The sequence below is a fragment of the Panthera pardus genome, unplaced genomic scaffold, assembly GCF_024362965.1.
Source record: "Panthera pardus isolate Hobbes unplaced genomic scaffold, ASM2436296v1 HiC_scaffold_22, whole genome shotgun sequence".
In the NCBI taxonomy this organism is placed as follows: Eukaryota; Metazoa; Chordata; class Mammalia; order Carnivora; family Felidae; genus Panthera; species Panthera pardus.
Window position 1 is genome coordinate 72,056,918 of NW_026526788.1, and position 21,758 is coordinate 72,078,675.

The 21,758-nt window shown below is 45.5% G+C and overlaps 1 protein-coding gene across 5 annotated transcripts in view; it reads right to left on the minus strand.

The window, feature by feature from the left end:
- Positions 1-881: 881 nt before the first annotated feature.
- GFRA1 (GDNF family receptor alpha 1) overlaps positions 882-21,758 on the minus strand; it is a 210,398-nt gene continuing 189,521 nt past the window's right edge. For all 5 annotated transcript variants that reach the window (XM_019459547.2, XM_019459550.2, XM_019459546.2 and 2 more), the window contains 2 exons: positions 5,187-5,240; positions 882-4,070 (listed from right to left, as the gene is read on the minus strand). In XM_019459547.2, the coding sequence (XP_019315092.1) occupies positions 3,915-4,070; positions 5,187-5,240 (210 nt within the window). In that variant the 3' untranslated portion in view covers positions 882-3,914. The remainder of the gene's footprint in view (positions 4,071-5,186; positions 5,241-21,758) is intronic.

Here is a 21,758-nt window from a genome sequence, read left to right on the forward strand (position 1 = left end):
GTTGTGCTTTCTCTCTCCAAACTCCCTGAGTTCAGGGCAAACGCGCCTTCTGTCATCTCTGTGCCCACTCCGTTGGTAATTCCCGCCCATCTGTTGCCATTGCTTTTTGGTCTTTCTTGAAAAGATAGGTCTCACATGGTCTCATTTGCTTTATCAAAGAGCAGAAGCAACAAAGATCACAGGGGTATGAATCCAGGAGATCAAGAACAGTGTTGAAAGAGAATCAGAAAATGTGAACTCACTTAAGCAGCCCTTTTCTGGTCTACAGTTTATTGACTCCGAGAAGTCATGTGTGTCTGACCACATGAATGAAAACTTACTTTCCAAAGGACAGCTCCTCCAAAGCCACGATTTTGTAAATAGTAACAAGAGAATTACATTTTTTGCTAGATTCTAGGGAATTTGCTAATTAGACAAACTTTCACTGCCCTTCTCTTTTCCCCACTAGCACTTTACATGGACTCAAAAACACTTCTGCTCTGCTCCCTTCCTAGTTCAGCCGATGGAGTGTTTGGGAGTGTCTAATTTGAAGTACAAAGGGACAGGTGGGTGACAGGATGCAGCTGGACGGGACCCGTTCTTGGAGCGTATGCATGATAGGAACGGTCTTCATACAGACCAAATCAAAGGCCGCGGCAGCTCCAGAGAAACACTGTCCCACATTTGACTAACTCGAAGACAGTTTCTAAGACACTTTTTACTGCAGGCTAAAGAATTGTTAAATAGTTTTATTTATTTATTTATTTATTTTCAATGAAAACCACACTCCTATCACACTCTGGATACAGTTCGCTATACTTAATAAAAAATAATCTATGTAATTCTCAACTTACACTCTAGGGACTTGAAACAACTCAGATATGGAAAAATAAACATCGAAGTGGCATTCTGAATCCTTCTCTTTATTGTGTGCTGCTTTTTCCTTCATGTGCTCTATTAAACATACACTCATACACTCAAACATACATTGGTCAAAGATATTCGACATCACAGTGGAATGAATGTGCTTCCAATCAATTTGGCAATATCGCCCCTCTTTTGGGTTCTCTTAAATAAGCAGGGCGTGGCTCGACTTGAGGTGAGAGTCGTGGTCTGCACGGACGTAAGTTACTATTTTTGTTTTGTCAAAATCAACGACAAAGAGATGCTTTCTGCAAGAGGCCCAAACCTCAGCAGACAGCCCTTGCATTTGGTGTTACCCTAATTGCAGGGACAGAGGGACAGGAAGTAATCACTTTTGCTTTCAGCACTGCACAAGGAAGTCAAAGATTTGAGTCACTTGCCTGCTTTAGTCCTGGGACAAATGATGGTGGTGTTTCAGGCCCACGGTGTTAAACTGAGAATCACACCGGACAGCAGAAACACTTGCTCGGCAGCATTTTGTAAGAATCTCTCTAACATGGTGTCATTGAACATCCTTCCCCCTGTTTATTGAATCAGCAATGTATTTTCAAATTTAGAATTTGGTAACTCTAATATGCTTCTCTCTGTGAAGAAAAATGAGATCTTTGTTGGTGATAGATGAGGCTTTCCAAAATTTAATTTATGTGTTGCACATCCCCGTGTTCTTCACTGAAGGCTACCCTTGTTAGCTCTGATAACTCGCTCTTCCTCTTCGGTCATCTGAAGCTAATTACAGCTGCTGTTCACCGCAGAAGTAATCAATAGCTTTCTATAGTAGACCGCATAGAATCAGACCCATATACAATTAGTCCAATGTAGATACACAAAGATACCTTAATTAAAACAAAATACGCTCTGTAAGAGATATGCTTTCACAGATGACTGGAATTCCAAATATTTCGACACATTTAATGTGTTTATTCAAAGTCAGAGTCTTTATGAAACCTTTCACGACTCAAATCTGTTTGATGAATTTCCCTTGAAAACAGTTTGAACTGAAAAAACTCAGTACTTGGTATTATACATTTATGTTTATTAACATTTGGATATAAATGTACTTCAAACACCAATAAGAGCTAAAAGACTATGCCTTTATCTTGGATCGAACAGATTTCCCACCCCAGTGATTTGATTAATTCTTACAAGGCAAACATCAGCGGGCAAAGGGGATCAGTATGAGCTGTGCACCTTGAGTTCCTCCTCCAGCCCCCCTACTGATGTGGGAGAGATAATGCTCCCAGCACTCTCTTCAGGTGGAATCTCCTCTTCTCTACTCAGTGTTGGAGAAGCATGGCTCCTAGCACTCGATCGCTGTAGATTCGGAATGTCGCCATCAACCAGACTTTGAAAGTGCACTTCAGGGTCTACTTGTTTAAGGATGAGAATGATGGAAGATGATGTGCAGTGAACAAACCAGATGCCTTGTATCCAGAGTCCTGTTCCTTGTATCTTTACCAGCCAACTCTTCTCCACAGACCTATCATTGGTCCTCCTGATCCACAGCCTTCTTTCTTTCCCACACAGTCTGTCAGAGTCTGTCATGGAGGACATACAACATAACAAGATGCAAGTAGGGTCCTGATGACCTTCAGACCAAATCACTCTAACCAGCGGCGAGGTCATCACCATTGAGAGTCAAGACAACCCTCAGGAAAAGACCTGGGTAGGCTGGCAAGGATCTGCTTCAGAAGAGAGGTCAGCAGGTCCCTGCCCTCCGTCCCAGCCAAACCAGTCTCTGTCAAGTCACATGAAAACCAAGGTACTGGATTGTGTCAACTGTCACAGGTGCCATCAGATTTTGCAGGGCATTGACAAATGGCCGCCAGTTTCCTCACAGGAATGCACGCTTGCATGTCAAGAAATGATAAAGGACAACACCTGGCTGTTCTGTTTCCTCCTGCCTGTCCGCAGTAACGGGGTGCAGAGCTTTCTGCTAAAGCACAGACTCGTCCCAGTCTGCTTTTGAAGAGCTGTCTTTGTGAAGTTAACATCGGAGCGAACACTACTTATGAGAGGGAAACGAGCTCCATGTATTTTGTATTAAATCATCAGTAAAAAATGAAGACAGTATCAGTACTTTCAAAATATAGAAAGCCAATAGTTGAAATCATTTGGTAGTAAAATTTTTTTCCTACATATAACTTCATACGTGTAAAGAGTATTAGAGTGACGTATCGGCTATATTGGACTCCTGTTAGTTAAAGGGCTTCTCGCTCAGGGAAGGCTTAGGAGAGTGTCGTTCAACCATCAAGGTACTGCAAACGTTCATGCACACTCGCCTCCCCCCACTCCCCTCCGCCACACTGACTAGAAGACAGACACTACGTTTGGATGCGACAGGTGTCTTTTGTTTGGTAGGAGAGTGTAGAACTGTTTGTAGTACACAATGTGGAAAATGTTAGTACATATAGAAAAGGTGAACATTGATGCAAGCTGGTTTGCACAAAGTCCATCAAGATCCCCTTGATGAGGATCTTTGCTTTGTGACAAAAAAAAAAAAAAAAAATCCCACCAAAACCTGCACCCATGTTAGGCTAAAATGATGTCATTAGAAACCAGTCATTACGTGACTCTGGAAGATTCTTTAGCAATACTAACTCCTTTCTCTTGCTAGTAACGGCCAGAGTTAAATTGTTAAAATCATCGACATCATCATGTAAAACATGGGCCCAGTTTGTTAGACAGCCAACTTTACAAACTCCCCCTTTACGACACAGCATGCCCCAAAGCCTTTTGAATTTGGAATGTAGCACAGCATCAGGTATCCCATAGAAGCCCTAAGGTTCACAAGATTTCTTAAAAAAAAAAAAAAAAAAAAAAAAAAAAGGAAGAAAGAAAAAAGAAAAGAGAGAAAGAAAGAAAAAGTTCCAGTTGAATGAAACTGTTTTCCCAGTGTCTCAACTGAGCTCCTAAAACTGGAATTTCAGATATACAAGAGGACAGGAAACAGATAGCTTGGTTTTTGTCTTTTTACATGTCCGCATTGTTTTTTTTTTTTTTTTTAAATGCAGCTACGATGTTTCTGCCAAAGATAAAGACAAAAAGGTGGACAGGGCGGTTACCACCAGAACCAGCAGTGGGCTCAGACCACACGTTGGAGGAGCAGCCATTGATTTTGTGGTTATGTGGCTGGAAGCACCAGCAAGGCCGTTCTTTTCGTAATCACGCTGTAAGAGAGAATATTGTCATTATCACCCACTGCATGTCTTCCTTCCATCCCAGCGTATTTAAACCACACTCTTTCTCTCTCCCGCCCCCGCCTCCCACTGGCTGCACCACTCACTAAAGCTGATCCAAGGTATTACCACATACGGAGACTTCAATTCACTGACTTGTACTCAGGAAGGAATCCTGAATCTGGGTTAGAATCGGATGCCTTAGGATAAAACGGACAACACCTGCTTCTTGCCCCTCTGCTATGGATTAATGAAATCCTCTTGTGGGACAGCGCGGAGCCTTCATTCACTCCTGCCTCCTGGGTCTGCCAGTAGCTGTGCAAATGGAACCTTCTCCTTCTGGTACCCGTGGTCCCTTCCCAGCGTGGAAGAAGGGCACGAAGAATCATCTTAGAAAACTGGCCCAGGCAAGTATCAGTTCATGTGGAGATGGGCCACAAAGTGCCTTGAGACCGGCAGAGCAGTCGGCAACGTTTCTCTCCGTTTGCCCGTCCAACCCTAGGTTTTCCGGATAAAGGGGCCTGCCTTGATTGTCAGGTGGAAAGCCCACACCAGAACTCAGGCTTTCTGGCCCCCAGTCAGCACAGCTGTCCCAAGACGGATGACTCCGTCTCCACCACAGCACCCACTCAGTCCCAGAATGCCACATCCCAGCGATCGGCACACTACAGAATCTTCGTCTCATCTGTAAAACAGGGAGAGTAATGTGGCCTGCCCGAGCCATCTCTGGGTTGCTGCAGAGGTCAAAGGGACTGTGCACACAGTAAGCAGGGGGATTTGTTGTCTGTCTTGTCCCGTGCCGGCTGATTTTACGTGACTCTGGTCACGTAGTCTCCGGGCACCGGAACGACGGCATCCGTGCTGGGTCCAGCTCCGAGATGACGCTCCTGGGTGCCACACTTACTCCTAACTTTGTGGCCTGGGATCCGCAGAATGCACTTGGCACCGAGGCCAGAGGGACATGGAAGGTGCCAGAGATCTTTTTCTGGACCTGAAACCTTGTTGTCTTTGAGCCTTGACATCATCACCCGCCTTTATATCATCACCAGGGGCCCAAAGGCTCCGTCTCTAGAAAGGCAGGGAGACCCAGAGAGAAACAGAACTTACATCAGAAAGACAGAGGTGCGTGCTGCCCGACACATTGGATTTCAGCTTCTGTGCCTGAAGAAAAACAAACACACACACACATAAAATCACCCATATACAGTATGGAATAACAATTACTGATGATCCAGTCAGTTTTCTAGGGCAAGGCCATTGACAGAAATATGTGAGCCACAACTTTGAGCCTATATATAATTTAAAGTTTTCCAGTAACCACGTAGGTAAAGAGATAAAGGTGAGGATAATTGTAATAATATATCTTATTTAACCCAATATATTATCATTTCACACGTAATCAATATAAAAAGTTATTAATGGGATACTTTACATCTTTTTTTCATACCAAGTCTTCAAAATCGGGTATGACTGACATAGCACATCTATTTCAGACCTGCCCCATTTCAAAGGCTCATTAGCTACTTGTGGCCCCTAGTGGAAACGGCACAAGACTAGGTTACTAAAGGCAAAGTTTTGAAGTCCTTCATATTGGGAACTCATTTATATCTCTAAATATTAATTTTCAGCATGTGCCTTCGAGGGAAAAACGTGGCAATAAAAATTCCCATTCGTTGGTAATATAGAGATACGTCTCCCCGCAGCTTATCTACTTGTTTATTCTTCGCTTCAGTCAACAAACAAAAGCGTATGGTCCCTGGGCTCCCAGGGCTGCTCTCTAGTTGAGTCAACCGCTCACCTCTTGCGAGTGACGGCACAGGGCAGAGACTCTTAGAGTTGGGTCCCCTGGAGGGACAGTGCAGGGCATCACAGATCCCGATGCAGCACTCCTAAAACTGCTTCCGGGGCAGTGGGGAGGGGGCTGAGCCCTGAAGGCATTTAAGCTCCCTGTCGCCTCGCACTGGAGAAAGTCCCCACTGAGCTTCCACCAGAGAACTGAGTTGAAGGAAACGTTCCAGCGCTCAGTTACAATGAGAACTGCTGACCCAGTACAGCCCTTCTGTTTTATAAAGGAAAACAGAGTGCAGTGAAGTTAAGTGACTGTTCCAAGGTCACAGAGCAGTTTACTGGTAGAGACAGGATACAGACCAGGTGTCTAAAACTCTTGAAAGCAAATGTGCTCTTTCTTCCATTACAGTGTTTCTCCCAGGCAATCCTGGCATGCTTGATTCTTCATGTTCTACCTGCCTCCAAATCCACATGAAGACCCCTTCCCATGCCCCCTTCCCCCAGAATAGGAATCTGGTGGCACCAAAGACAGAGAGCTCATGTGCCAACAGGACGACCGTGGTTAAGCACCGCACCTGAATCAAGCAGTGTCTGGGCAATCAGCTCTGAGTGAATGATGCTGGTGGGCTGCCTGTTGCAGGAAGACTTTTGCAACTCCTTGAAGACATGCTAGGCTGATGATGGCACGTTCACCCAAGGAGTAATTTACTGACCAGAATGCTACTTGAAAGGCATCATAATCTTTACCTATATTTGCATATGCCAGCTGTGAATATGAAATAGAAACCTTTAAACAGGCATCAAGAATAAGACACTGTGAAGCATCCCCAGGCTGTTCAAAGGTCACAAAATGTTATATATAAGAAGATCAGAGGAGAAACTGAAAGAGCAATTGAACCTTACTCAAAAGCCTACTTGTAATCTGTAGTAATAGCAAATCTGGTCCATTGCACTGTCACCTGCAGAGAATAATGTACAGAACTTTACATGCTTTATTTCTGTTCAAGATTGGAATTGTGCCCAGATACCAAAATGGTCTTAAAACATCACATTTTCTTTTTTCCTTGCCTGTGCATAATCTACAAAAGACACAAACCCTTGCTAAGGGCCTTTGCATAACTAAGAAGTTCACTAAAATGTACAGAGAAAGCAGCCCGACTTCTAGTCTGGAACACATTATGCCTTCAAGTTGTTGCTGTGCTGTATCATAGCTACACTATGCCTCAGTGTCCAAAACCACAGCCCTCTAAGTTCTGAGGGTCAGGTGGGTCTCCTTCCTACCTTGTTCCGTATGATTAGCACCAGTAAGTAGCATTGTACTCATTATATATACGCTGAGATGCCCATTAGCTACACGTAGTCATTTCAGGAACCTCTTGAAATACCACCATAATGCCCATTGTTATTAAGTACAGTAAAACCTTGGACTGCAAGTAACTTGTTCTGCGAGTGTTCCACAAGACAAGCAAACATTTCTAATAAACTTTAACCTGATACGTGACTGATGTCTTGCAGTACGAGTAGAACATGACGCCGATGTCACATGGTCGCAACTGAGCCAATGGTTCTTGAAGTTCGCTTTGATGTATGAGTGCCTCGGATTGCAAGCATGTTTCTGGAATGAATTATGCTCACAAACCAAGGCTGCACTGTTTTCGTAAAGGCACTTCTGCCAATGGATAAGAAAAAGTCTTCTGTCTTAACAGATTTTCATAGGTAGACTCTGGATCTGCCTACGTAGATTTCTGACCTTCACTCGTCATTGAGGGTTTCACACTGCATACAGGCTTATAGGTTTGCAGGCTCTTGCCTTACATCTAGAAATAGCTGGGATAACGGCTCAATCACACAGGAAAATGCATTTAGACTAGCTCCAGGTCTATGAAGCCTCTGCGCTCTTCTTTTCCCAAAGTGGACATTTTGTTGGTCTCTATCTAAAGGAAAGGTCAACGTGAGGTCTGGTCACCCTGCAGCACCACTGACTTCACTGAAAGTGGAGGGAGCATCTCAAAGCTTATCTTGCCTTGAAGACCATTCTTGTTGGCATAACTGGGTAACCTTCAGAGTAAAAGTAATAATGTGCACCCAGACCACTGCAGATGCTCTGAGAAAACGCCTTCTTTCCCATTAAGCACCTACCCAGCCCACAGAAAGACTTAGCACTCCAGAGGCTTAGAAGTGCACCCACACAGGCCTTCAGATACTCTGCTTACACAGTATATGAACACAGCTTCCCACTGAGAGGTATGGAAACTCCCAGCACTGCAGAGGCTGAGCTGAACAGCCCTGGAGTTCTACCTGAACCTCGTGCGGACCGCAGGAAAGTCTAGGAGTCTGATTACAAGGGGAAGCACAAATGTTACCATTATTGGAATAGCAGGTGGCATCCGAGTAACAGAATCAAAAGATTGCACGTAGACACAGGGTTTGTTTGTCTTTTTTTTTCAATCGCACAGCAAACCTGAAGTGTATATTACAAGATGAGGGACAGTGGGTCTGCTGCCTGGACTGTCCACATCACGTACACGTGGAGCATTGCCACGCTGGGTACCTGGTGCCTTTAAGGGTTAGTAGGCTGCAGATGGAGGGGGCGGAGCCTGGGAGTTTAGACCCGTGTACGTCTAGCTCGCTGCATGCTTGCGAGTCCTGTATCCAATCTTAACCCTTCTAGTGACACCGGGGTCAGAAATCTGATAAGCAGATCCGGAGTCCACTTAAAATCCAGCTCCTAAGGCCCATTTTAGAAGCCTGAGCAACCTATGATTTCCACGCTTTAAAGGCTGTTACCCTGGGCATTTTTGGAAACATCATTAAGCTATCATTGTCTCGCTAGTCGGGTATGATAAATACAAACAAAAATTAAAGGGTGGCTCCCACCTTCCACTATTGCAGAAAGTGCTTACAGACTTTAAACATTGTGTCTCAGGTGCTAAAAACTGGGATGGTCCCAGGAAAAGTTTTAAAAACCAGGAGAATTAAAAAAAAACAAAAACGAAACACATAACAAAACGTCTGAGACCTTTTAAGGTATGAGGTAAGTTAGAAACTTACTTAAGAAGAGTACATTTTACTGCTGAGTTCTGAACTGGTAAAAATAAGGGTGTAATCCTGTTAGTGCTGGCTCAAGGTCCTGTCTGTGGGCCCAGCAGCCCTGCTCATCAACAGCATCCGCAGGGACCCTACACACAGCATGGCCAGCCTGGACCTATCTGGACGCCAAAACTTACGGTGTGGCTTTACAATACGGCATCTCTTTCAAAAAGGGAGAAGGATAAAGAAGAGGAGAGTGGATTTCATTTTTCTGAAAGCCAATTTTAACCACTGCCACAGCATGTTGAAAAATGAATTATTTAATCTCTTTTTATGAAAGAGTGCCTCTTTGCAGCTAACTCGTACTTTCGCGGTTATGGAGGAAGCCACCTGAGTCTGAGTCGAGGGGAAACAGCACTACTAAAATACAGTACCACAGGGTTTTCATCTCCAGAAGAGGGAGATGAAAGGGATACTGGAGAAGACTGTGTCCGGCCCAGGAGCCTTGGAAAACCAGGGAACTTGTATTTAGGCACTTCATAAGCCTTGTCCCTCCAGCCGTGTTATAAAACCGTCACTGGCAGTAATCCACTAGTCCAGGCACGTCAGATAATAGAATTTCCAAGGCACTGTAATTGTGGGGCCAGACCTCGCCAGTCCCTGGCACCAGAGGGTTAATAAATGCATTAGATGTTGTTAACCTCTGTTACCTGGAGTCAGAACGATGATGACGCTTTGGCTTTTCATCCCAGTGATTAGCATTTGGAAAGCCTGCCATGGTGCCAACGTCCTTCCTGTCCAGAACGCACAGACACTCAGGCCACTCGCATCCCCAGTCCGGCCCCACCCCTCGGCCACTGCACGCACACTCGAGCTCTGTCCACAGGAGGCTCTCCCGGAGCCCGGGGGACAAGGCAGGCTTTGGAGCAGCACTGTTTATGGAATCAGAGACTTAAAAGCACACCGACTCGGAGCCTGGCCTTTGCTGCCCCAGGACTCTGTTTCTGTAGAGAAGCCAGTGTTTCATCTCAGGTTTTTAGGCAGCTGTCAGCCAGCAGGGCATGGAACATTTCTCTGCTCCCCTCCACGCATAAGGAGAGCCAGTTTCTGCTTTACCCCCAGAAAATAAAACCAGAGGAAGTTGCCCAATCCAATAGCAACAGACTGTCCAGGCTGCAGCCAAATGGTCATAATTAATGATGCTTCTGGTTCTTTTCTCCCTTGCTTTACTGATTAGAGAGATTCGCTATATTAGGAACCTGTTTGCTTAATGACAGAATACAAGCAATAAACAGAGAAATACACAGACTGTAAAATGCAATCAACTTTGCTCTCCAGCACTCACTAAGTACCTAGCTGCATGTATCACACTTGTCAATACCAGTTTATTAGCATATGAGTCTCTTCTGCAGCATAAATTGGTCCTTTGCTAGGGGAAACCATTGCACGAGTTCCTCCTGAAATGGCCATTTCTCAATTTAAATCTACACATCTTATGTCTTCAAGTAGGACAAAACATAGGAAGACGGTGTGCACATAATTCTGAAGGTTAACTGAGCAGAGGAACCTGCTTCAGAGTCTGCATTGTTACATTGCATTAAAAAAAAAACCAGACTCTTCTGACTTTCATGGGCAGTACTTACTAGGCAGCAACTCTATTGTGTGCTTGATATACACTCGTCCAAATTAATTTCTACACAAAAAAGACAAAAGAAGCTGCCTGTGAAGTGAATCCAAGCTAAGTAATGGCAGTCTGTCCAGTGCTCTGTTGTAGCATAGTCTTTTCAGCTTTTTGGATTTTGCCTGTTGGATTTGGGGGAGCCTGGGGAGGTTTTAACTGCTGGTCTGGTCACAAGCTGTTGGCCAGCCTTTCCGAAATCCCTGCCGCTGTCTATTTTGAAACTCACCTTCCTACTGATTTGCTTTTCCTACAAACTTGGTAACAACCACTTGCAACCACTGGTCTGAATAATGTGCAGTAAAGTCAGCTGCGTAAAACAAGCAGACACATAAATAAGACCTGCTCTGAGCCCCTGGGTTTGGATCCTTGTCTTCTAATGCCCGCGCTCCACAGGGAAGGGATCCATTTCCTTTCCAAGCTGATTTTTGCCAGCCTCGTGGACCCTGACACGGGTTGGGGAGGGTCTGAGGGGCTGTGAGGAGGGCAGGGGTGAGATAGGGCAAGCGTCCTTCTAAGGAGTGATGATAATCCTTGGGAGGCTTTTCTACTCTCTACTCGCAAGACACTGAACTGAACCTCAGCCAGAAGAAGGCTTTCATCACTTTAAGTTCCAAGAAAACCTTATAAAGATATTTCACTTAGCATAGGTTTCAGAAGGCCCACCGGGTGCCAAGTTTCATTAGTCTGGTATGCTCTGGGCAGGTTGAGCCTGGTTGGAAGATGGGGGTGGGGAAAAGGCTTTGGAGGCCTGAAGTCATGATTCCTTACCCAGAAGGGCAGGCTCAGATCCTAGTTGGTTGGGCTGTACAGACAAGGCCTCCAAAATCAGTGCAGTGAACTGAAATGAGGCCAGATGGAGGGTTTATGTGTGTGTGTGTGTGTGGGTGGGTGTGGGGGTGCGTCTTGACCTTGAATGAGACGTGGATTCATTTTCTAGAGTCTAGCAAGTCTTGGGTTCCTGGCACTCGTGGGGCATTCCAAGTTTAACTGTACAACTTAGGTTAAGCTCAGGGGCCAAGCCTAGAGTAGAAACCCTCTTACCTGACAGGTTTGGGGACTGTGCCCATAGATTATTGGATAACTGAGAAATTAAGTTAAGGGCAAAATCATTAAACTACTCAAAAATTACACACTTGTATAAAACTTTATTTCAGAGTTCCTTTTTTAAAAAATTGTGAGAAGAACACTTAAGATGAGATCTAGTCTCTTAACAAATTTAAAGTGCACAATACAGGCACAACGTTGTACAGCAGATCTCGAGAACCTTTTCATCTTGCAGAACTGAAACCGTATACCCACGGAACAACAACTTCCTGTTTCCCCCTCCTCCTGCCTCTGGCAACCACCATGATTTAATTCAGTATTCCATGAAGGATTGAAATCGAAGCACAGAAGAAAGCATAGTTGTTTCCATGAAAACTAAGTGGAATACCTTGAAAGAGCCGAATTCTTTTTTTAAAAGAAATGCCTTTGGATTAGGTGTGGGTGAGACAAAATTATAAAAGACTGAGAAAAATTACAAAAATGTAAAAAGATTCTGCACTGAGATTCCTCTGCAGGTAGCAAACAAATGTCACTACCGTTTTAAAGAAACTGAAACTGGAAATTGTAGACCAGGAACTAATTCTAGGTGTAGCTTATGCAGAACATAAGCCAGGGAACTCCAATCAGCAAACTTGTTTCCATGAGTTTGAGTATTTTAGATATTTTACATAAGTGGAATCCTACAGTGTTTGTCTTTCTGTGACTGGCTTATTTCACTTAGTATAATGTCCTTTAGATTCATCCATCATGTTGTATATTGCAGGATTTCCTTCTTTTTTGAGGCTGGATATTTCATTGTATGTATTATATCAAATATTCTAACTTCAAATCTAAATGTCCATCACTTATTGATTTTTGGATACATGACCAACGCCACCTTCTTTAAAAAAGCTTTTTAGGGGTGCCTGGGTGGCTCAGTCAAACATCGAACTCTTGGTCTTGGCTCAGGTCATGATCTCACAGTCATAGGATTGAGCCCTGTGTTGGGCTCTATGCTGACAGCATGGAGCCTGCTTGGGATTCTCTCTCTCTCTTCTCTCTCTGCCCCTCCCTCTCTGACATGTGCATGTTCTCTCTCTCCCTCTTCCTCTCAAAATACATACGTACATACATACATACATACATACTTAGGGGGAGAAAAAGCTTTTTAAAGAAAGAGTTTGTTAGAGTTCCCTGGCTTATGTTCTGCATAAGCTACACTTAGAATTGTTCACGGTCTACAATTTCCAGTTTCAGTTTCTTTAAAATGGTAGTGACATTTGTTTGCTACCTGCAGAGGAATCTCAGTGCAGAATCTTTTTACATTTTTGTAATCTTTCTCAGTCTTTTATAATTTTGTCTCACCCACACCTAATCCAAAGGCATTTCTTTTAAAAAAAGGATTTGGCTCTTTCAAGGTATTCCACTTAGTTTTCATGGAAACAACTATACTTTCTTTTGTGCTTCGATTTCAATCCTTCATGGAATACTGAATTAGATTATGTAAGCAAAATACAAATAAAAGAACACAAAAAGGCTTGAGAACAAACATGCCTGACTCTTTTAAGCCTGCCTCTCAACTAGAGAGAGAGCAAGGGCAGAGGTGGGCAGGAGGACAGAGGCCACCAGCTTGGGGCATGCAGTCCGCCATGGGCGTTAGATGTTCACAAGAGAATGGAAAGGTTGGCTTCTGATGAGTTGGTTACATGAGGGTCAGTTAAGAGAACTTCTACTATGGCTTAGAACTTGCTGCTGGTACCGGCTTGACTGATAAAGTATGATACAATGAACACAGCTTAGGAAAGTCCTAGCCTTGGCTTTTCAACCATCAGCTTTAATTACAATAATCTCTGCCCTGCTGCTTGCCTCGAAGAGTTGTTCTGAGAATCAAATGTGAAGGTGGAAGTCCTTGAAAACCTCAGGTTGCTGTTGATGATTGCTTTAGCCTCCCTGTGTCTAGGCTAGTGCTCTTGGATTGGGGCAGGGGCTGGAGAAATGCAAAAGCTGAAGCTAATTTGGCTTGCGAACATGATAGTGACTAGAACTGGCTTATGGTCTTCTGTGATCCCTTGGATTTAAAAAATGAATGCAGTGAAAGAGATACAGTCCAGCAGGATATATCAACAGTCCTCCATTAGCTAAGCAGTCCCTCGGGCTTGCCCGTCAGTCTCCAGCATGCCATAAAAAGGATTCCTGCAGCCCTGCACTTGTAATTCAACACTAATGGCAAGATGGCCAGGAGCACTGGGTGCAGACACCGTCTACAGCAGGGAGCTTCCCATGGCACTCGAGCTGGCCTTTCTTCTGTCCATACTTCACAGGATCATCTTGCATCCATTTTGCTTTCCCCTAAGTTGGGGCAAACACAGGTTGCAAACTACACCAGAGAACTGTGTTTTCCTTCATGGTTAACTTGTTTGATTAGTAAAATATTCAGACAAGAAGCAATTACGACCTGTATTTTAGAAAATTATGCCCAATTAACAGTCAGATGATGCCAAACAATGTGTGGAAGACATTTTGGTTTGGGGTAGGGGAGGCGTTTTTGTATAGCGAACATTCAAGCGAGAATGGTATAAAGGCAACTAGGGGGATGGCCCTAAAATGAAACATTTGTTTTCTCAGATGCGCAGTCAGAAATGCAAATGTGCAAGGGCAACAGGAAAGATTCATTGTGGTCTCTGATGAGAAGTGCATGAAGTCTGTCTCATCAGACGCGCATCCTCATAGCCATCAGATAATATTTATTAAGCCTCTCATTCTCCTGTGCATTTATGTGCAGCTGAGTGCGGCCCCGTAATGGATCTGTGACTTATGGTGGTAACTAAGGTTTGATATAAAACGCCGTGGTCTGCAGACATAACCGACCCTGGGCTTTAGTTCACCCTCTGTTCAGAAAATGGAGTACCCTGGGCGCTGTGGAAAACCAGGTGAAAGCAAAAATTTTAAAAACTTGAGAGAAAAATGTGCTCTTCGTACACGGAGAAAAACAGATCATTGAGGAAAACCAAGGAGACCAAGAGTGATACTGTGACAGTTACCATTCACGACGGCCCCCTCCGATAATGACCCCATCTGTGCTTCACTGAACACTCCCAATCGCTCACATGACTTTCTGAGGGGGGCTCTACCCCTTTGCACGGATCAGAAAACGAGGGTTCTGAGAGGCTGGGACTCGCCGAGTTTCTGCAGCCTGGGGTGTCTGCATGGGGATGTCATCTGTCTGACTTCAGTCCCCTTGACTCCAAAACCCATGCATATGGACTCCACGCCAGACACGGCACACGTGATCTCCCATAACCCCCAGATAACCCATAGAAGTAGTTCTTCTTATCCCGCTGACAGCTGAGAAGGGGCCCAGGGAAGCAGTAATAAGCCTGGGGTCACGCATGCTGCCTAGGAGAGGACAGCAACAGCCACCTGGGGAAAACTGCAGTGTCTACTCAGTGCCCACCACCCGGAGCTTCCTTTCCAGACAGCCCTGTCCATGCTGTGACTCCTCTCGCGCTTTGAACAGGAGGGGTCCAAGGGAGGGGAGCCTTCTGTTGAACCTCACAGGAGAACCGGAGCCATTTTCCTCCCACGCATGAGCTCCACGGCTCAAACACAAGGCAGAGCCTATTATCAGGGAGGTATGGTTGGTTAGAGGTCCTAAGGATAAGAGGTCAGTAGGGGATACAAGAAATTGGATTTATTTATAGTATGTGATCTAAGTGTCCTCAGAGGTATTCTCATAGGTTACCCAGAACAAGAGAGCATATTTATGGCCAAGATGGTGCAGACGTCCTATTCCTTTTTATTAAGCATGTTTATTATCCGGCAATTGGGTTAAGCAATTGTCCAACTGCTGAATTACTGTCCCTCTGACGGGCCAGCCTCACTGCCCTCTAAACCGCAGGTTCAAGTGGCCTAATGGCTCTTCCTAGAACACCTTGAGGGGGCCTAGTCTTCTCATCCCCATCTTTAAGTTATTAGCCCCCCTTTTTGACAAAAGCGGTAGGAGAAGGCATCATAAGTGGGTGATCATAAAAAATTGGTTCAAGTTGGGGCACCTGGGTGGCTCAGGCAGTTAAGTGTCCGACTTCAGCTCAGGTCATGACCTCACTGCTGGGGAGTTCGTGCCCCGCATCGGGCTCTGTGCTGACAGCTCAGAGACTAGAGCTGCTTCGGATTCTGTGTCTCCCTCTCTCTCTGTCCCTCCCCTGCTCGTGCTGCACTCTCTCTCTCTCTCTCTCTCAAATAAATAAAACATTAAAAAAAAGACTTAAAAAATAGTTCAACTTGAGGCTGGCTCACTTTTGCAGGGTACATACCCTGTATGATGCCCAAGTTCATGTCCTTGAAAAATCTGGGGGTAAAGGTCACCAACTGTCCCCTTAGTACAGGCTCCTTCCGTCTCGTGCTCAGCACTCACCAACCAGGAGGATCAAATGATGATAAAAACAGTCACTGTGCTGAACTGGAGGCTCCATTACTACGCTGGAGAATTTTAATTTGTTTAATTATTACAACCCTCCTAGGCAGTAGGTGCTCATGATTCCCATATTACAGATGATGAATCCAAGGATTAAGGACGTGAAATTGCTCTCTATTGAAACCCACAGAAAGGTTTGATTCTAATATAGCAAGAAGCCTGGCCCTTCAGTGTTGTTTATTCTTAAGCACAACCTTTTTTTCTTACAAACAGAGAAAAAAGCAACTTTGAGAACTAACCATACTTCTGCTGGTCTATTGTCTGCGTGATCCCTCGTCAAGCACGGGCACACTCAACACTTGAGCTACATTATCTCAAAGTGAGCTTGGTTTTGGAGTAAACTGAACGATGCCTGTGCTCTTCATGGGACTTCAGAATCACTAAGGGCTACTACCCACCCCCCCCTAACCTCGTTATAACCTAGGGGGCACCACGTGCCGGGGCAGGAATAGGTACAGACAACAGCTGACGCCTGAGCAAGTGCCTGCCTCGGGACAGCAAGAATGCCTTCCGGCTGTGGTATCCTTGCTGAGATGGCTGTGATCTGGGAGAGAATACTCAGATGCTTCTGGGACAGGCAGCCTTAAGTTGTTCCCAAGCAGCACCAACTTTCAGCTAGAAGCTTTCTGGGGCTGGCAACGAAGGGTGGGGCTGCTAGAGAACAGAGCGGGAAGCAGGGAAAAGGAGGCCCCCATCATTTCAGGGTGATGCAAGACAGTCTACCACTGCTGGGGACCTCTCTCCTGCTTACTTCTCTGGTGGACAGTTCAGGGTCTGCCTCCCTGACATTCACATCACAGCCACCGCTGTTAATAACACAAAGCGGAAATGGCCCGTGAGCCCCAAGCCCATGGACTGCACCCCAGCCAGGAAGGAGCCCAGCCACATGGACTTCCTCTGGCTGTTGCCACTTCTCCGTAACTGCAACACGGCTCTGAACCAGAGCTGGTTCACCCAAGAATCACCGCACCCAAGGGTCCTGGGTCCATGTTGCCAAAGCGTATTCCATGGTAACCGTGTTTGTGTAGAGCCTACTCTTTTATTGGTTTTAGCTGTCTGAGAATATAACCCAGGAAAATCCCAAAATATAACAACATGAACTGTAATTCCAATGACAGCATGAATTAATGCCTTTTCCCCAATGCTATATGCTAACACTTTTATTGCTCGTAATAATAGTATACAATTATATTATAAATGTAGGGTTCCCCATTTTGCCACTCACTCACAGAATGGTTAAGTATGGGCTATCTGGAGGCATTAATAAGGGACTTTATTAAAGTTAGCAGCTGCGGTTGAAGCAGTGGGATGAAGGGGTCATCTGTAAAACAAAGAACCTTCTAAAGAGAGAACCGATTTACTCCCTGTTCCTGCGGAAGCTCTCGTGGCCTAGCTGCCATCCACCTTGTGCTTGGCAAATAGGCTTATTCTGGCTATCGGAGATTAGGGATAAAATATTTTTTAAAAAAGAGAAAACCATAACTTGGAGATACTACACTGGATGCACTTAATTTGGAGGGTTTTGTGGTTGAGAAAAATAGATGCCATGATCTGCCTTTGTTGAAAAGGTGACATCTGGGTTCATTAAAGGTGTACGTTAGATTTTGATAAAGGCTATTTTTCTAAGTCATTAAATTGGTTTTTAGGAACGTTATACTCTCCTTCATTTGAACAATTATTAAACTATAAAATAGAATTGCACAATTGCTAAAACCGTAATCTGAAGTTTTACAGCCAGCTATAAAACGCTATATTATTAAACTCCACTGAAGATGCTCAAGCCCATTACAACTTTTTAAATGAATTATAAAACCCTTTACTGCTGATAAAATAATCTTAAATTACAGTATTGTGTATTCCAACAATATGTTGAACCAACGTTTGCTACAATGCAAATGTGCCAATCACAAAAAGTCATTGCTTGAATTAAATTTGTGGAAGCTCACGAGTGATAGCCAGAGCTCCAAGCAAAGCGGACAGCAGGTGTGTGCAGGCTGGCCGGGGCAGCCCAAGGGAGGGGCCTTCCCATGTTCTTTCCATCATAGGACCAGCCGAGAGCGAGTCTCTCACGTTCAAAGGCTATACACAAGAGATACTTAGCAGAACCCAGTGCACTGTGGGAAGACCTGTGGCAAGAGTAATTTTTTCTGCTTAAATCCACCACATAAATGAGATTTTTTTTAATGTCAAATATTTAGTTATCAAGTACCTCCCCTCAGACATATGTTACGGACGAATGGGGTCCCCCCAAAATTTGTATGTTGAAGCCCTATTCCCCAGGTCCTCAGAATGTGACTGTATTTGGAGACAGGTCTTTAAAGAGGTGATTAAGTTATAGTGAAGTTGTTAGGGTGGGCCCCACTCCACTGGAACTGGTGTTCTTTTTTTTTTTTAAGTTTATTTATTTATTGAGAGAGAGAGAGAGAGAGAGAGAGAGAACAAGCAGGAGAGAGGCAGACAGAGAGGGAGAGAGAGTCCCAAGCAGGCTCCACACCATCAGCATGGAGCCCTACGCTTGGCTCAAACCCACGAACCCGCAAACCACAAGATCACAACCTGAGCTGAAACTGATGGTTGGACGCTTCACAGACTGAGCCACCCAGGCTCCCCGCACCCTAACTGGTGTTCTTATAAGAAGAGGAGATGTGGACACGCAGAGGGACACCAAGGACACATACACACAGGCAAAGTCACCGCAAACACATGGTGAGAACACAGCCATGTGCAAAGCCACGGAGACGACCTCAGGAGAACCCAAGCCTTGATCTTGGATTTCCGGTCTCTAGAACCGTGAGGAAGAAATTTCAGTTGCGGAAGCCCCCCCGGTCTATGGTGCTTTGTTTGGGTGGCCCAATCGTGCTGATACGACGTGTGCCACCGCCCCCTGTGGTGCGGGTGATGTGCACACCGGCCACCCACCTACCAGGAAGCCTGCCCCCCAAGATAAGATTCCTGTTTTTTTGGTACCAGTTATAGGCTGCAGGCTTCCATGTCCGATAGGGTTTGAATACACAACTGAAGGTGTGCTTCAGCATGCTGCCTTAATGGAGTAGTACCCAATTTCTAAGTTTGGAATTCAGGCACTCTCCTGGATGAAGGGGCTTGGAAAATGCTCTATAAGCAGTTCTTTCGAAAACTGTTTTTACAACAGCCTCCTTCCTCCCAGGGCGAACGTGGGTGGATCCTGGGAGGCAGCTTCCCTCTGAGCTCATCAGCTGGCAGCTGGAGCCGGGCAGATTAAATCTCAGGAGCCCACTGGCAGCCTCTTCATGCTGGGAGTAGCTGGGCCCATCACGCAGGCCCCTAGGCCCCTTGGCCGCCTGGTCCACAGCTCTGCAGGGAGGCTTCTGGGGGAGCCCAGGAGCAGCCTGGGTGGGAGGCCCGGAGGCTTAGCACTTCTGCTAAGGGAAGACACCCCTCACGGCTCGTTTCTCTCAGAGCAGGGGAAATAAACTCACTCCAAGCAGGAGAGCATTATGCAGAGGAAACGCTAGGTGTAGCCAAGATTTGGGGGGTTTTTTTGTTTTGTTTTATGAGACCGAAACAACAGTAGGTGCTAGAAAACACTCCGCAATATGCAGAAATGGTAGAAACGTCACACAGATCATAAACCAAATACCACAAATAACATGCAGCACCAAGGTCATTTTCTTAAACAAAAGGCTCAGGAAATGGCATCAGTGCTGCCACAGTCATTGGGATTCAGCACACATGCTGAGGGCTCAGTGGTGACGAGTCTGGCATTGGCGGTCTGATCTGGATCCTGCTCTGTTACCACCCTTCCTGGAGCTCCCCCCTGCTCAAAGTCCACACGGGAAGCCTGATGGGGGTTATATATAAACGCTGCCACCCACTCCGGTGGTCCGGCAAAAGTCTCCTTTGAAATGTCACCTGTGGATTACTCGTCCAGCATGCTGGGTGGGTGAAAAACATTCCACAGAAGAATGTGAGGGTGAGGGGCCCTAAAGGCCATGGTCCTTGGATGGTGAGACCTGGGTCAAGAGCCTCAGTTAATGCTACCTCTGATAGTATCCTCAGGTCCCACCCCAAGGGCAGTGTTTCCTCGGGGAAATTAGCTTAAATGTCCAAGCATGGCACTTTGGTAGCAACCGCAGCCCCTTTTCATTGTTCTTGCCTGGACTACCCAGGAAAGATTTGGTCCAATGTGGCTCTCCGCTCTTCCATTTCCCTATGTTGCTTATCATGCAGAGAAACCTGAGAAGACTCTCCAACACCTCCATTTCTCTTGTTGTCAAAAGGAAAGGGGGGCTTTGAGGCAGCCCTCATTTCCTGGACAGTGGTCCTCCCTCAGGGACGGTTTTGCCCTCCAAGGGACTTTGGCCATGTCCAGGAACATTTTCGGTTGTCATAACTAGGGAAAGGTGCTACTGGCATCTAGAAGATGAAGGCCAAGGGTGCTCCTAAACATCCTACAAGGCACAGGACAGCCCCCACCCTCCCCACGACAAAGAACTGAGAGACCAAAATGTCAATAGGGCCAAGGTTGAGCAAGCCTGACCTGGGGGAACTGTTCAATTCACAGCCAAGAGATCACCAAACAATCCTTATCGAAATTTCCAAGATTGGCATAGAGGCGACCAGCCCACCCTCTGCAAAGAATTCCAAGGAAGCAAGCGGTTTCCCATGAAGAAGCATCTGAATCTAAATTACATTTCTAAAGTACCACTTTGACAAGGACTCACCTTCTCTTATCCTTAATAAGCCTGCTGCACAGGTGGCAAAGCCTTACAGGCTACCAAGCCCAGAAAAACCACTGAAAATAGGATCCATAAAGCAATGCAAAACCCAGCCTGGCCCTTCAGGGCACTTCCCCAGAAGATGGGACAGAGGGGACCAGGGAGATCCAAGTGCCAGAAGCTACACAAAGCTCACAGATGAGAAAGACTCGACTAGCACCTCCTCAGAGCTTGGCGGTACACCAAGAGCACCTCACGGGTGGGATCACACTGAATCCTTGTAACATCCCAGAAGGCTCTACCACCATCATCCCCATTTCATGGATGAGGAAGTTGAGACAAAGAGGCTAAGTAGTTTTCCCAAGGATTCACGGCTGGTAAGTGGTGAACTGAGCCCACGTTCAAAATTTCGACTCCAGCTTTCTTGTGAGGAGTTTCACTGTTTGGCCCCAGAATTAAAATTAGAATCTGACTAGCTTTTGTTCCTGGTTTCTGGGAGAAACCTTTACATTCCTGGAAGTTCTTGAGTGATGGGAGGATCTTTGGTATTCATTGAGCCCTGTGGATCACCCCTGAGTTTATGGGAATGAGATGACTCAGAACGGGGGCTGGTCACCAGAAAGACCAACTAGGTTGGGGCTTTGAATCACGTGAGGTCAGTCCAACCTGCCGACCTCCAGGGACCAGAGAGGGGCAGAAGACTGCATTCAATCACATGTCCAATGGCTCAATCAATCATGCCTATGTAATGAAACCCCAGTTAAAACTCTGGTCCCTGAAACCCCGTGGAGCTTCCTGGGTGGTGAATGCATCAGTGCGCTGGGAGGGTGATGTGTTTGATCCCGCAGGGAAAAGCACGAAAGTTCTCTTTTTGGAGACTCTCCCAGGCCTCAGCCTACATATCTCTGCATTTGGCTAGTCCTGCTTTGTATCCTTTATAATAAAACTGTAATAATCAGTCATAGTGCTTTTCTGAGTTCTGAGTC